At 39.3% G+C, this 12,005-nt stretch overlaps 1 protein-coding gene and 2 non-coding genes across 3 annotated transcripts; all 3 read left to right on the top strand.

Annotated features, from left to right (window-relative positions):
- Positions 1-47: 47 nt before the first annotated feature.
- CCT6A (chaperonin containing TCP1 subunit 6A) lies at positions 48-11,800 on the top strand. The gene is made up of 14 exons (XM_058286002.1): positions 48-330; positions 813-876; positions 2,659-2,793; positions 4,083-4,256; positions 4,780-4,883; positions 5,681-5,791; positions 6,074-6,233; positions 6,334-6,416; positions 6,959-7,055; positions 7,758-7,905; positions 8,390-8,523; positions 9,634-9,736; positions 10,563-10,635; positions 10,879-11,800. Exons 1-14 carry the CDS (start codon positions 194-196, stop codon positions 10,949-10,951), a joined length of 1,596 nt encoding a protein of 531 aa, XP_058141985.1. The 5' UTR covers positions 48-193; the 3' UTR covers positions 10,952-11,800.
- On the top strand, positions 3,822-3,951 carry LOC111759279 (small nucleolar RNA SNORA22). The gene has a single exon (XR_002793329.1). It is a non-coding gene; the product is annotated as a small nucleolar RNA SNORA22 (small nucleolar RNA).
- LOC111759278 (small nucleolar RNA SNORA15) lies at positions 7,998-8,137 on the top strand. The gene has a single exon (XR_002793328.1). It is a non-coding gene; the product is annotated as a small nucleolar RNA SNORA15 (small nucleolar RNA).
- Positions 11,801-12,005: the final 205 nt, after the last annotated feature.

Here is a 12,005-nt window from a genome sequence, read left to right as displayed (position 1 = left end):
GCCCAGTGCGTGGGAGGCGGGGCCCAGTGCGTGGGGGGCGGAGCCTCGGGCAGAGCCGGGCCCAATGGCGGGCCGCGCGGGCACGCTGGGGCGGGCCGAGCGTGCCCGACTTTTCCAGAAGGTCCCGGATATCACCTCCCGGCCACGCTGAGCGGAGATTAGGGTTTCTTTCTCTTTCTCTGCTGGGTTAGCTATGGCGGCCGTGAAGACCCTGAACCCCAAGGCCGAGGTGGCCCGAGCCCAAGCGGCGCTGGCGGTCAACATTAGCGCGGCGCGAGGGCTGCAGGACGTGCTGAGGACCAACCTGGGGCCCAAGGGCACCATGAAGATGTGAGGCGGGGCTGACGGGGAGGGCCGGGGACCGCGCACCTCGCGCTGAGGCGGGACTAGTGGGCCGCGGATCCCGGACTCGAGGCTCCCTCCTCCGAGCCTCCGCGCTCTCCGGGGAGTGGGTCTGTCTTATATTTTGCGTCGAGACTCTTTGTTCCGGCTATTCCACTTGCACAAGTCGATGCGGCCTCGGTGGAGAATGAAGCTGCCCTCGTGCGCGGCGCTCCCCTAGCCCCTGTGGCTTTTTTCAGAGAGAGTGAGGATTCGGTACTCTTTCTCTGCAGGAAGTGGGGTGGGCATTGCCCCAGCCCTGTTGCCTGGGAAAAGAAGTCTAGCCCGACGACCCTAGCTCCCTAAGATTTGGTTAAAGCCCGATTCTTGATGGTTTTATGGAACCTTTTTTTTTTTTTTTTAAATGGGATTCTTAATTTGGTCACCGTTGGGGAAAAAATTACAGTGATTCATTTCTGCCCATTGAACAGGCTTGTTTCTGGTGCTGGAGACATCAAGCTTACTAAAGATGGCAATGTGCTGCTTCATGAAATGGTGAGAGGATTTTATTTTAGGTCAAAAAATGTTTTAACCACTGTACGTTAGATTTATAGGAAAATGTTTAGTGTCTTCTTAGGGTAGAAGAGTTATATTCAGGTGCTCTCAAGTCTTTCAGACAATGGAGCAGAAAGGGAATGCATTCGGTAATACATATGGGGATGAGGTCTGGATCCTGACCGACTACTGCTCTTTTTCCACGCTAATCTTGGTTAAAGGATTATAATTATTAAGCTTAATTAAAATAACATCGAAAATTGACCCAATCAGGTGGGCAAAATGCAACAGGATGGTTACACTTTTTCTCTTTTTAAAGCCATCCTATTCCAATCTCCCACCTCCATGTGGAGGGGAGATAAATTCTTTTTAAGGCTTTACTGTTTTTAAAGTCCCAAATGACTGGAATGTGAGATTGAGAGTAACATATGTTTTACTCATTCGTAAATTCCAGAACTGTTTAAATCCAGAAAGGGTGTGAGTTACCTGTCATCTGAGTTCAGAATTAAATATCTTCAGTTAGGACTAGTTACCCCAGAAGATGTAGTTTGTTTTGATGGATAAGTGGTGACCTGTGCTAGCAGGGAACAGTTGGAGCCATCATAAAAATTTGATGGCAGAAAAGTATCTGCATAACAGTTATTACTGAAGACATCTTGTAAACTTGCATTTCATTGGATCAGAGGCTTATTTGCTTTGCTTTTCATTTTGAAATACAGCATACAGAGAAGCAGTATGCTTACAATTTTAACATATAGCTATAAAGTGAGCACACGCAAGTAAAGCATTTTTCAATAGCCCCACCTTGTATCTTTCTTCAAATTCAAGATAATTTTCAATTTTTTGCTTTGAAAAACAAAAAAAATCTATGCCCCTTACATAAATTAACCAAAATCTGTTACCACACCTAAGAAATTGACACAGTACTAATCAAATAAACAGTTCATATTTGTTTTCACAAATGTCCTTTATAGTTCTTTGCTTTTGTTGTTTTTTCACATCCAATATAAAGATTTGTCCATAACCTGACATAGTGTGCCTGCTGATATGACACAGTGAGAAGTATGCAATATCATTTAGAGTATTGTCAAAAATACTTAACATCAGCAAATTTCGATAATGACATAGCTTAAAAGACGACTAGCCAAGGTTCTAAAAAAATGGATCACCAAAGACAAAAAGCTGGGGAACTCTTCAATTAAAGGAGGATAATGAGAAAATGAAAACTAAATGCAGCACAGGATCTTTGATTGGCTCCTTATAGTTAGGATTGTAGCATGACGCTGGAGATGTGAATGTAGTGTTCTTAAAAAATCTTTCCATACAGTGATTTAGTATCCATTGATGATCTTTGCTAAAAGGATTGGTTTGTTGTTGTTTGAAGCTACTTGGTCCATAATAGAGGCTCCCAAACTTTCATTTTAGAAGACATGTAGCTTATTCTCCCAAGAGCCATACACATGGCATAAAGAGGCATGGCTTTGAAATTTTCTCTCTTAATCTCTGTCATCTTGAGTAAACCTTAACTGAGCCTTAAGTTTCTTCAGTGGAGATAATCTGAGATGTAAACAAATTTTTGCATGAAAATGTTTTAACTGTCATAAATTGATAGGCAATAATAGCAAAATTGACTTTTTAATCAGTAACATGTACTCAAACATTTTAGCAATTCATTCGAATAGAGAGCACTTAAAGAGGTCCTTCACAAGTTTTATTTGGGGTGTAATTGGATTGCTTCATTTTAAGTCATTAATGATTTTTTTTTTCTTTTTCTACTTTCAGCAAATTCAACACCCAACAGCCTCCTTAATAGCAAAAGTAGCAACAGCCCAGGATGACATAACTGGTGATGGTACTACTTCCAATGTCCTGATCATTGGAGAGCTGCTGAAACAAGCGGATCTCTACATTTCTGAAGTATACATGGTTTATGCATTTCTGCATTTTATTCTGTGTAGGAAGTTCCTGCGTTTTACTTGTATCAGTTGATATAAGTTACTGCAGCCACATAGTAGACGCTAAGAAGCATGGGCCTTAAATCTGGGAGCCTGGGTCTTCATCCTGGTCTCACATAAATTTATTGTGACCCAGAACAAGTTTGGAGACCTTCCTTACCTGAGAAAAGTAAATTTTTTAATCTTACATTGTATATATGATTTATATCCATCTTTATAATATAGACAATAATAAGGCTTAGAAATAGAATGTGTAGGACTAGACATTTGTAAGGGCCAACCAAAACCTTAAATTTAAATCAGAATTCCATACCCCTTTTTTTTTTTAAAGATTTATTTTTTATTTATTTCTCTCCCCTTCCCCTCCTACCCTACCCCCCGTTCCCCCCCCCCCCCCATTGTCTGTTCTCTGTGTCCATTTGCTGTATGTTCTTCTGTGACTGCTTCTATCCATATCAGTGGAACGGGGATCTGTGTCTCTTTTTGTTGCGTCCTCTTGCTGTGTCAGCTTTCGAAGTGTGCAGCGCCATTCCTGGGCAGGCTGCACTTTCTTTCCCCCTGGGCAGCTCTCCTTATGGAGAGCACTCCTTGGGCGTGGGGCTCCCCTACGCGGGGGATACCCCTGCATCACACAGCACTCCTTGCGTGCATCAGCACTGTGCATGGGCCAGCTCCACACGGGTCAACGAGGCCTGGGGTTTGAATCGTGGACCTTCCATGTGGTAGGCAGACGCCCTATCCATTGGGCCAAGTCTGCCTCCCTCCATACCCTTTTTTAGCCCTGAGTGGTGTCAGGACTAAAGCAAACCTCAATGAGTACTAATTCAATGCCAGACATTCCAGGAAACAGAAAGAAGATTCTTAGCTTCTGTATATTATTTTTATTTGTAAATGATCTGAATTAATTCTAGATTACCTGTAGAAAAGATAAATTGTTACTCTTGGCTGCAACTTATTAGGGCACAGTTGAGTTTGGACACTTTCCTTGGTTTGCACGGTGAACACCCAAGTGTACTTTATAGTTCCCTTGGCTTTGACTCTGTGCGAGAGCAATATCTGTTCTTCTCCTCTGCATTGAAAGGAATATCCTTTTAAATGTATTCAGAAGTTCAGCACATTTATTACTTTTATTGTATCAAAGGATATGAATAGCTTAGAACATCCCTTCAAAAATTTTGTGAAATTTATCATGAACTGTAGTTATAGCTATTTAATGTTAGTGGTGGTTTTGTAATTGTGTATTGATTACAGGGTCTTCATCCCAGAATAATAACAGAAGGATTTGAAGCTGCAAAGGAAAAGGCACTTCAGTTTTTGGAACAAATCAAAGTAAGCAAAGAGATGGACAGAGAAACACTTATGGATGTGGCCAGGACATCTCTCCGTACTAAAGTTCATGCTGAACTTGCTGATGTCTTAACAGAGGTATGTGTTGAATTTGGGATTTGTCTGGTACAGTGTACATATATTAAAAATCCTTGTTATAAAAACCAATATGTCAGTTCAATTACAGGGTACCATGTAAGGTTTACACAATATATTGTGCAAAATAAGTAGGTTTGTTTTTATGGTTTAGAGATGCTTGTGTAAAAATAAAAGACATTTGTGGCAGTGATACCTGACCTAGGTCTCTATACTTGATGAGGGTATAGCAGTTTGAGCTTCCATTAAAAGGTTTATAAAAGGGAGATTTCATTATTAAGAAGCTTCCTTTTATCAATAGAGTACCCAGAGAGAAATGAGTGCTTCTTTATGTAATTGCAAATTATGACATTTCAGAAATGTGGTTTTATAGGTAATATATTCTATTAGGACATATAGAAAAAGACTTGGATCAATTCAGAGATTTTGAAGTCAAGAAGCTGTCAACTTTAAACTTCTGAAGGGCAAACTATTTGTTTCAACTTTTGCCAATCAAGTTTATTTACTGGTTATTCTCTTATTACAGGCTGTAGTAGACTCCATTTTGGCCATAAAAAAACAAGATGAACCCATTGACCTCTTCATGGTTGAGATCATGGAGATGAAACATAAATCTGAAACTGATACAAGGTACAATGCCGTGAAATAATAAAGTGTGTTTAGACTTGTTTTGGCTGGTTTTTAAATTTCAGTTGCCTGGAAGAATATTATATTTACTTTGAAAACAGTTTTTTTAAAATGGAGGTGATTACAATTTGATAGCCTGCCAGTTAAGGCTATTTCTGCAGAATTTTTTAATTTTGTTTCTTTGAATTGCTCATTTTTTTGTCATGTTTTGAAATGCCTTTTTTTTTAGGATTTATTTTATTTATTCCCACCTCACTTCATTGTTTATACTCACTGTCTGCTTTCTGTGTTCTCTGTCTGCTCATCTTTTTAGAAAGCACTGGGAATCAAATCTGGTATCTCCCTTGTGGGAGGGAGGAACCCAATCACTTGAGCCACTTCTGCTCTCTGCTTGTTGTGTCTCTCATTGTGTTTCCTCATGTGTCTCCTTGCATCATCTTGTTGTGTCATCTTGTTGTATCAGCTCATTGTGCCAGCTCACTGTCTTGCTTGTCTGCTTTAGGAGGCACAGGAAACCCAACCTGGAACTCCCACCCCCCACCCCAATATAGTAGGTGGGCACCCAACTGCTTGAGTCACATCTGCTTCCCTGAAGTACTGATTTTACACATGTTCTGAACATTTGCAAATATCTCTGAATCTGCCCAGCTTTCATACTTATTCTCAAGTAATTCAAGATCTAAAGCTGATTATGTGAAAATGAACTAATACAGTTTCAGATTACTATTTATTTTTATTAGTGTTTGTTATACCCCATTGGAATTTATGAGAATACAATTTTTTAAATGTGTTTTTAACAGCTTAATCAGAGGGCTTGTTTTGGACCATGGGGCACGGCATCCTGATATGAAAAAAAGAGTAGAAGATGCATACGTCCTCACGTGCAATGTGTCCTTAGAATATGAAAAAACGTGAGTTTATAGCCCTTAAATTAAAAGTGGAATGGGGAGGTGAAGTAGCTTGGTATTTATGGCAGATCACTTCTTGCGAGTCTAAGTTTTCCCAGTGTAAAGATAACAGTGCCTAGTTGGAGTATGGGAGGAAATAACCTCTGAAAATATGCAAGGTAAGGACGAGCACAGTGACTGTTTATTAAATCTCAATGTTATCCCAGTTTCTGAGTGCTGCTTTATAATCTACTTTTTAAAATTGTTAAATTATTTTTCATAGTCTGTCACTTTTTTTTTCAATAGAGAAGTCAACTCTGGCTTTTTTTACAAGAGTGCAGAAGAGAGAGAGAAACTAGTAAAAGCCGAAAGAAAGTTCATTGAAGATAGAGTTAAAAAAATAATAGAACTGAAAAAGAAAGTCTGCGGTGATTCAGATAAAGGATTTGTTGTCATTAATCAAAAGGTGAGAATGAGATTTGGATTCCTAAACTATAAATACTCTGTAGCATCCTGTTATATTTTAAAGGTGCAAGATAATGAAACTAATTTTATTTTTATTATAGGGAATTGACCCCTTTTCCTTAGATGCACTTGCAAAAGAAGGCATAGTAGCTTTGCGCAGAGCTAAGAGGAGAAATATGGAGAGGTATGAGTAGTAGACTGAGTTTCATAAGTTTTACTTATTGTACAAGTGAATTAAGGTTGTTGCTTTTTCCTTGTCTTATTTTTACATCATGGCATATACTGTACATATTTTCCCATGTCATAAGGCAACTTCAAGGGGTTTTTGTCCCAAAGAGCTCACCATCTTCATGCAGAGCTTTTGTCCACCTTCACAGTGACATTAGTTCTTTCTGTTAGATTTGGCCTCCATTGAGGGCTGGATCCAGTGTGTCTCTTTCAAAACAGACTGTATTTTCCACAAAAATCCAAATGCATGAAGTTAAGTATTATATATCTTTTGGATTTCATATTAGAGGAGTGTTTCTAGCTTGGAAAGAAGAGCAGTTTGAATATGGAGAATTAAAAGAAGAGACCAGGCTTCAGCTGGTTGAGGGTGAATGGCCTGTCTTACATTGCAATGATGCTATGAAAGCCTTATATTTTAGAATATAAATTTAGTAAATTTTTTCTAAATTGCTTCCTACAAACATGGCTTATATGTCTCTCTCAAACATAAAATTTCAGACTGACTCTTGCTTGTGGTGGGATAGCTCTGAATTCTTTGGATGACTTAAATGCTGACTGTTTGGGGCATGCCGGCCTTGTTTATGAGTATACATTGGTAAGTGCATTTTCGTCCTGAAGGTAATGGTATTTTTAGTGTATAGATTTTTTCAGTAGTAGAAATTCATTCAAACTCAAGGTTGGATTTTGCATTATTTACATATGTTTAAGTGGTTTATGTGTAGTCATTATAAGCCATTGAGAGAAAAGTCCTATTTTATGAGAATTTTTTTTTAAGTCATTGTTTAACAGGACCAGTGTTGTTCCCTGTTAGCACTTTACTCATTCTCTCCATAAGGCACTCCCCCTCTATTCACTCTTTTCACAACCAAATCCTGTTTTGTTTTATTTATTTATTCTAAAGTTTTATTTATTTATTTAATTCCCCCGCCTCCCCCGGTTGTCTGTTCTCTGTGTCTATTTGCTGTGTCTTGTTTCTTTGTCCGCTTCTGTTGTCGTCAGCGGCAGGGGAAGTGTGGGCAGCGCCATTCCTGGGCAGGCTGCACTTTCTTTCACGCTGGGTGGCTCTCCTTACGGGCGCACTCCTTGCGCGTGGGGCTCCCCTAGATGGGGGATACCGCTGCGTGGCAGGGCACTCCTTGCGCGCATCGGCACTGCGCATGGACCAGCTCCACACGGGTCAAGGAGGCCCGGGGTTTGAACCACGGACCTCCCATGTGGTAGACGAACGTCCTAACCACTGGGCCAAGTCCGTTTCCCCAAATCCTGTTTTAAAAAATGACATTTCTTCTATTCTTAGGGAGAAGAAAAGTTCACTTTTATTGAAAAATGTAACAATCCTCGTTCTGTCACATTATTGGTAAAAGGACCAAACAAGCACACACTCACTCAAATCAAAGATGCAATAAGAGATGGCTTGAGGGCTGTCAAAAATGCTATTGATGATGGTAAGATGCTTACTGTATTCCTGCTCTAAGATTCCTTCATCAAAAAATCCAGTTATCTTTTAAAATTGTATCTTTCTTTGCTGATTTAAAAGGCATGGCCGAATACTGTGTTCTTTTATCAGTAGCTTACACAGCCAGACACCATGCAAAAATATAGTCTTCCCTTTAAAATTGTTATGATGGTATGCTAAGTTTTCTTCATAGCATATCATTATTAAAGGTGAATACAAATAAATGGACCAATACCAATTAATAGCTTGGAAGAGCTGCCAAGTACTGGCTAAATTGGTTAAATTGAGCTATTCTGTTTGACAATAGTTGCTTTTATTATAGCTTTCCAATGTAATATTTAAATTGTTGTGGTCCTAGTAAATTCTTAGTAAGTTTTTTTGTGTTTTAATTAATTACTATATTTCCGTATAATTGATTCTGAAGTTTTACTTGTAGTATATATAACAGTTCTCTTCTCCCCTTCACCCAACAGGCTGTGTGGTTCCAGGTGCTGGTGCAGTGGAGGTGGCAATGGCAGAAGCTCTGGTTCAATATAAGCCCAGTGTGAAGGGCAGGGCCCAGCTTGGAGTCCAAGCATTTGCTGATGCATTGCTAATTATTCCCAAGGTATGAATTTTTTTTTTTAAGATTTATTTATTTAATTTCCCCCTCTCCCTGGTTGTCTGTTCTCGGTGTCTATTTGCTGCGTCTTGTTTCTTTGTCCGCTTCTGTTGTTGGCAGCGGCACGGGAAATGTGGACGGCGCCATTCCTGGGCAGGCTGCACTTTCTTTTCACGCTGGGTGGCTCTCCTCACGGGCGTACTCCTTGCGCGTGGGGCTCCCCCACACGGGGGACACCCTTGCGTGGCACAGCACTCCTTGCGCGCATCAGCACTGCGCATGGGCCAGCTCCACACGGGTCAAGGAGGCCCGGGGTTTGAACCGCAGACCTCCCATGTGGTAGACGGACGCCCTAACCACTGGGCCAAGTCCGTTTCCCTGAATATTTTTTTAATGGTCAATTTTCTAAATACACCAAAGTGTTGTAACTGATGAAACTTCTCTTATAAATGTGGGTTTACCATGTGGATTTTGGATAAGTATGGTTAGACTTCAATTGAAGTCTCCCATAATAGTTACATTTTAGCTGGTTTGGATATTCTAGTGCCAGGGAGAAAACTAACCATACTTATCCAAAATCCACATGGTAAAACCCACATTTATAAGAGAAGTTTCATCAGTTACAACACTTTGGTGTATTTAGAAAACTGACCATTAAAAAAATATTCAGGGAAACGGTAGGGCTTCCGTCTACCACATGAGAGGTCCGCGGTTCAAACCCCGGGCCTCCGTGACCCGTGTGGAGCTGGCCCATGCGCAGTGCTGATGCACGCATAGCAAGAGAAAACTATTTTAAGAGGGTTTGTGGTGTAAGAGTTATACTCAAGTATACAAGCTTGCTTTTTTGTTTTGTTTTAGTTACATTATGATGCCCATCATTATTTCCTTTTCTATGCTCATTTGATGGCATAGCTTGTGACCAGTGTATTGCTGGGCTTAAGGTGGGTTAGAGTTGGTCAGTAGCACATAAGTGTAGATATTCTCTAAAGTAAATACAATTAATTGTTTTGACTTCATGCCAATAATTTTATTTTAATTGGAAATATTGTTCATTTATTATAGGCTTGACTATCAATTATTAGGTCATGTCTTTTGAATGAAATTTGTTTACTTTAGGTTCTTGCTCAGAACTCTGGTTTTGACCTTCAGGAAACACTAGTAAAAGTACAAGCTGAACATTCAGAATCAGGTCAACTTGTGGGTGTAGATTTGAACACAGGTAAGAGAATACAGTTATATGTAGAAGGGTTTTTTTTTCCCCATTTTATTTTGAGATTTGATCATAGTACTTCAAGGGAACTCTGCATTTTAAAATGGAATAATATTTGGTATATAAATTTGGAATGACTAGATAAACTAATTTTAGGAGCTAGGGTAGACTTTTTGTTGTTGCTGTTAGAGTAGACATTTGAATAATTTCAGCGTGCAGATTGTTTGGAGGTTGTTGAGCAGTGATAAGTGGTTCAACATAATACATTAGGTAATCATATTCATGGGTGAGGAGGGGTTCACATCTAATGACGTGAACTTTTAATGCCCGAGGTCTTACAGACTTATGTAACAACACAAATTATACAAGTACAAAGTGGAGGAGAGAGAATGGACATCCTTCCATGTGGTGTAAGACCTAGTGCTGTCAACAGCTTCACACATACTCAGTTGAATAGGAAAGCTTTCTGGAGTGAGGGTAATGGTAAACTCATTTTGGTCAGATTATAACTTAGTTGCTTGCTTTAATCTGGGCAAACAGGACTGTGTCCCCCAAAATCGAGATGATCAAACATTTGACAACAAAGTATTGGTTCCCTGTCACTGAAAGTCTTCCAAGTAGAAGTCAGCCATCAGAGGTTCTGTGGACAGGAGCCACATGGTTTGGAGTAGAAAATTGGACTGACAGGAGTTTGGGATTCACATAGATAATACTAACAGAAATGAATAATCAGTGATAAGCAAAGGAGCAGAAAATATTCTTTATGTGTTTTTTTTCTCAAACAGCCTTCTTGTCTCTACTATATGAGATTTTAAAAAGACTTGATTCTTTCCAGGTGAGCCAATGGTAGCAGCAGAAGTAGGCATATGGGATAACTATTGTGTAAAGAAACAGCTTCTGCACTCTTGGTAAGTTTGTGAAAGTTAAAACTTAAATAACCATTAGGGAATCCTCATACTTTTCATTTCTTATGTCCTGTCTAGTCCTGTCCGTTTCCCCCCTCCCCCAGAGAAATGCGAAGTAAGAGACTGAACTAGCTCAGTGTATGTAAATTGGATGTAACTTTGTGTGCACTTTATTTAGAAATGGGAAGTTGAATGGAATTAGTGAATCTCAAATCTGAACACCTATTTTTTTTTTCCCCCTTCAAGCACTGTGATTGCCACCAACATTCTCCTGGTTGATGAAATCATGCGAGCTGGAATGTCTTCTCTAAAAGGTTGAATTGAAGTTTGCCTTCTGTCACCTGCATCATGAAGACCTGACAGAATGATCCTAAGAATACAGCTGTGGAATTTTTGTCCAAGCTTCAGATGACTTTCAAAGGAATTTTTCTCCGTATTAAAACAGGAGGACATTGGCAATCTTCAAATTATGAAATTCTGAAATTCCAATTACAGTTGTTTTTTTTTATTGTGTTGAATTGTACACTCATAAAGTAGGTCTTTCTTACCCAGTGAACAGGACGTTTTGCTTTAGCTGCAGTGGCATAAAGTTACATGTTAGATAAGCTTATGTTGTCTACTTTGTTATTAAATATCCTTCACAAATTTTAATGATTTAAGAATTTTTATGGATGTATTTAATTTATCCAACAGTTTCCTATTGTTGAGCATGTTTTAAGTTTTCTGCTATTATAAATAACACCTAAGATACATGTTTTAAAGCATTTCTATTTCATTAGTATAAATTTCCGTGAGTGGAATTACTAGATCATTTGGGCTTTTCACACTTTAGAAATGGTTTTGCTAAAATACCTCCCCAGAAAAGTTAAGTTTGTGCTCTGTACTAAGTGGAAAGGAATAAACTGGAGGCAAGGGAGTCAAAGAGAAATATGAAATGGAAAAAACAGATAGCAGGGAAAGGATGCCTGAGCATGGTGATTAAGGGAGTTGGGGTTATCCAGTGTTTTTCAGTGATCATGTTCATGTTTAAGAACCTTTGCTTATTCAGAAATTGCCATCCCAAACCCTTCTGGTTCTCATAAAATTGTTATGCAGTTGGTATCTCTGCATTCTTAGAAGGTATAATTGTGTTACTAAGCAAGTGTGCAATAAATATTAAGGCAGAGTCTTTCCTTTGGTCTTTGGATGAATGGTATAGCTAGGGGACAAGAGAAATGCCAATTAAAAAAAAAAAAAGAAACGCCAATCAAAAAGTAAAAGGAAATGAAATCGGTGCAAACGTTCACAAGGTAGTAAGCAAGGGTCCAGAATGGCTGGGACTCAAAAACATTTTCCATAAGGTGCAAACCAGGCCACAGCCCTGACTCTGGTCC

Source organism: Dasypus novemcinctus, chromosome 23, assembly GCF_030445035.2.
Source record: "Dasypus novemcinctus isolate mDasNov1 chromosome 23, mDasNov1.1.hap2, whole genome shotgun sequence".
NCBI lineage: Eukaryota > Metazoa > Chordata > Mammalia > Cingulata > Dasypodidae > Dasypus > Dasypus novemcinctus.
The sequence above is the reverse complement of the archived record's forward strand: the minus strand, read 5'-3'. Positions and strand labels throughout refer to the sequence as shown.

What these genes read in the sequence shown, in the direction of transcription:
- CCT6A (XM_058286002.1), top strand. Translation starts at nt 194, where the DNA reads ATGGCGGCCGTGAAGACCCTGAACCCCAAGGCCGAGGTGGCCCGAGCC. An exon ending in TTGTTTATGAGTATACATTG is followed by an intron (nt 7,056 to 7,757) that starts GTAAGTGCATTT and finishes TTCTATTCTTAG; the next exon opens with GGAGAAGAAAAGTTCACTTT. An exon ending in GGGTGTAGATTTGAACACAG is followed by an intron (nt 9,737 to 10,562) that starts GTAAGAGAATAC and finishes GATTCTTTCCAG; the next exon opens with GTGAGCCAATGGTAGCAGCA.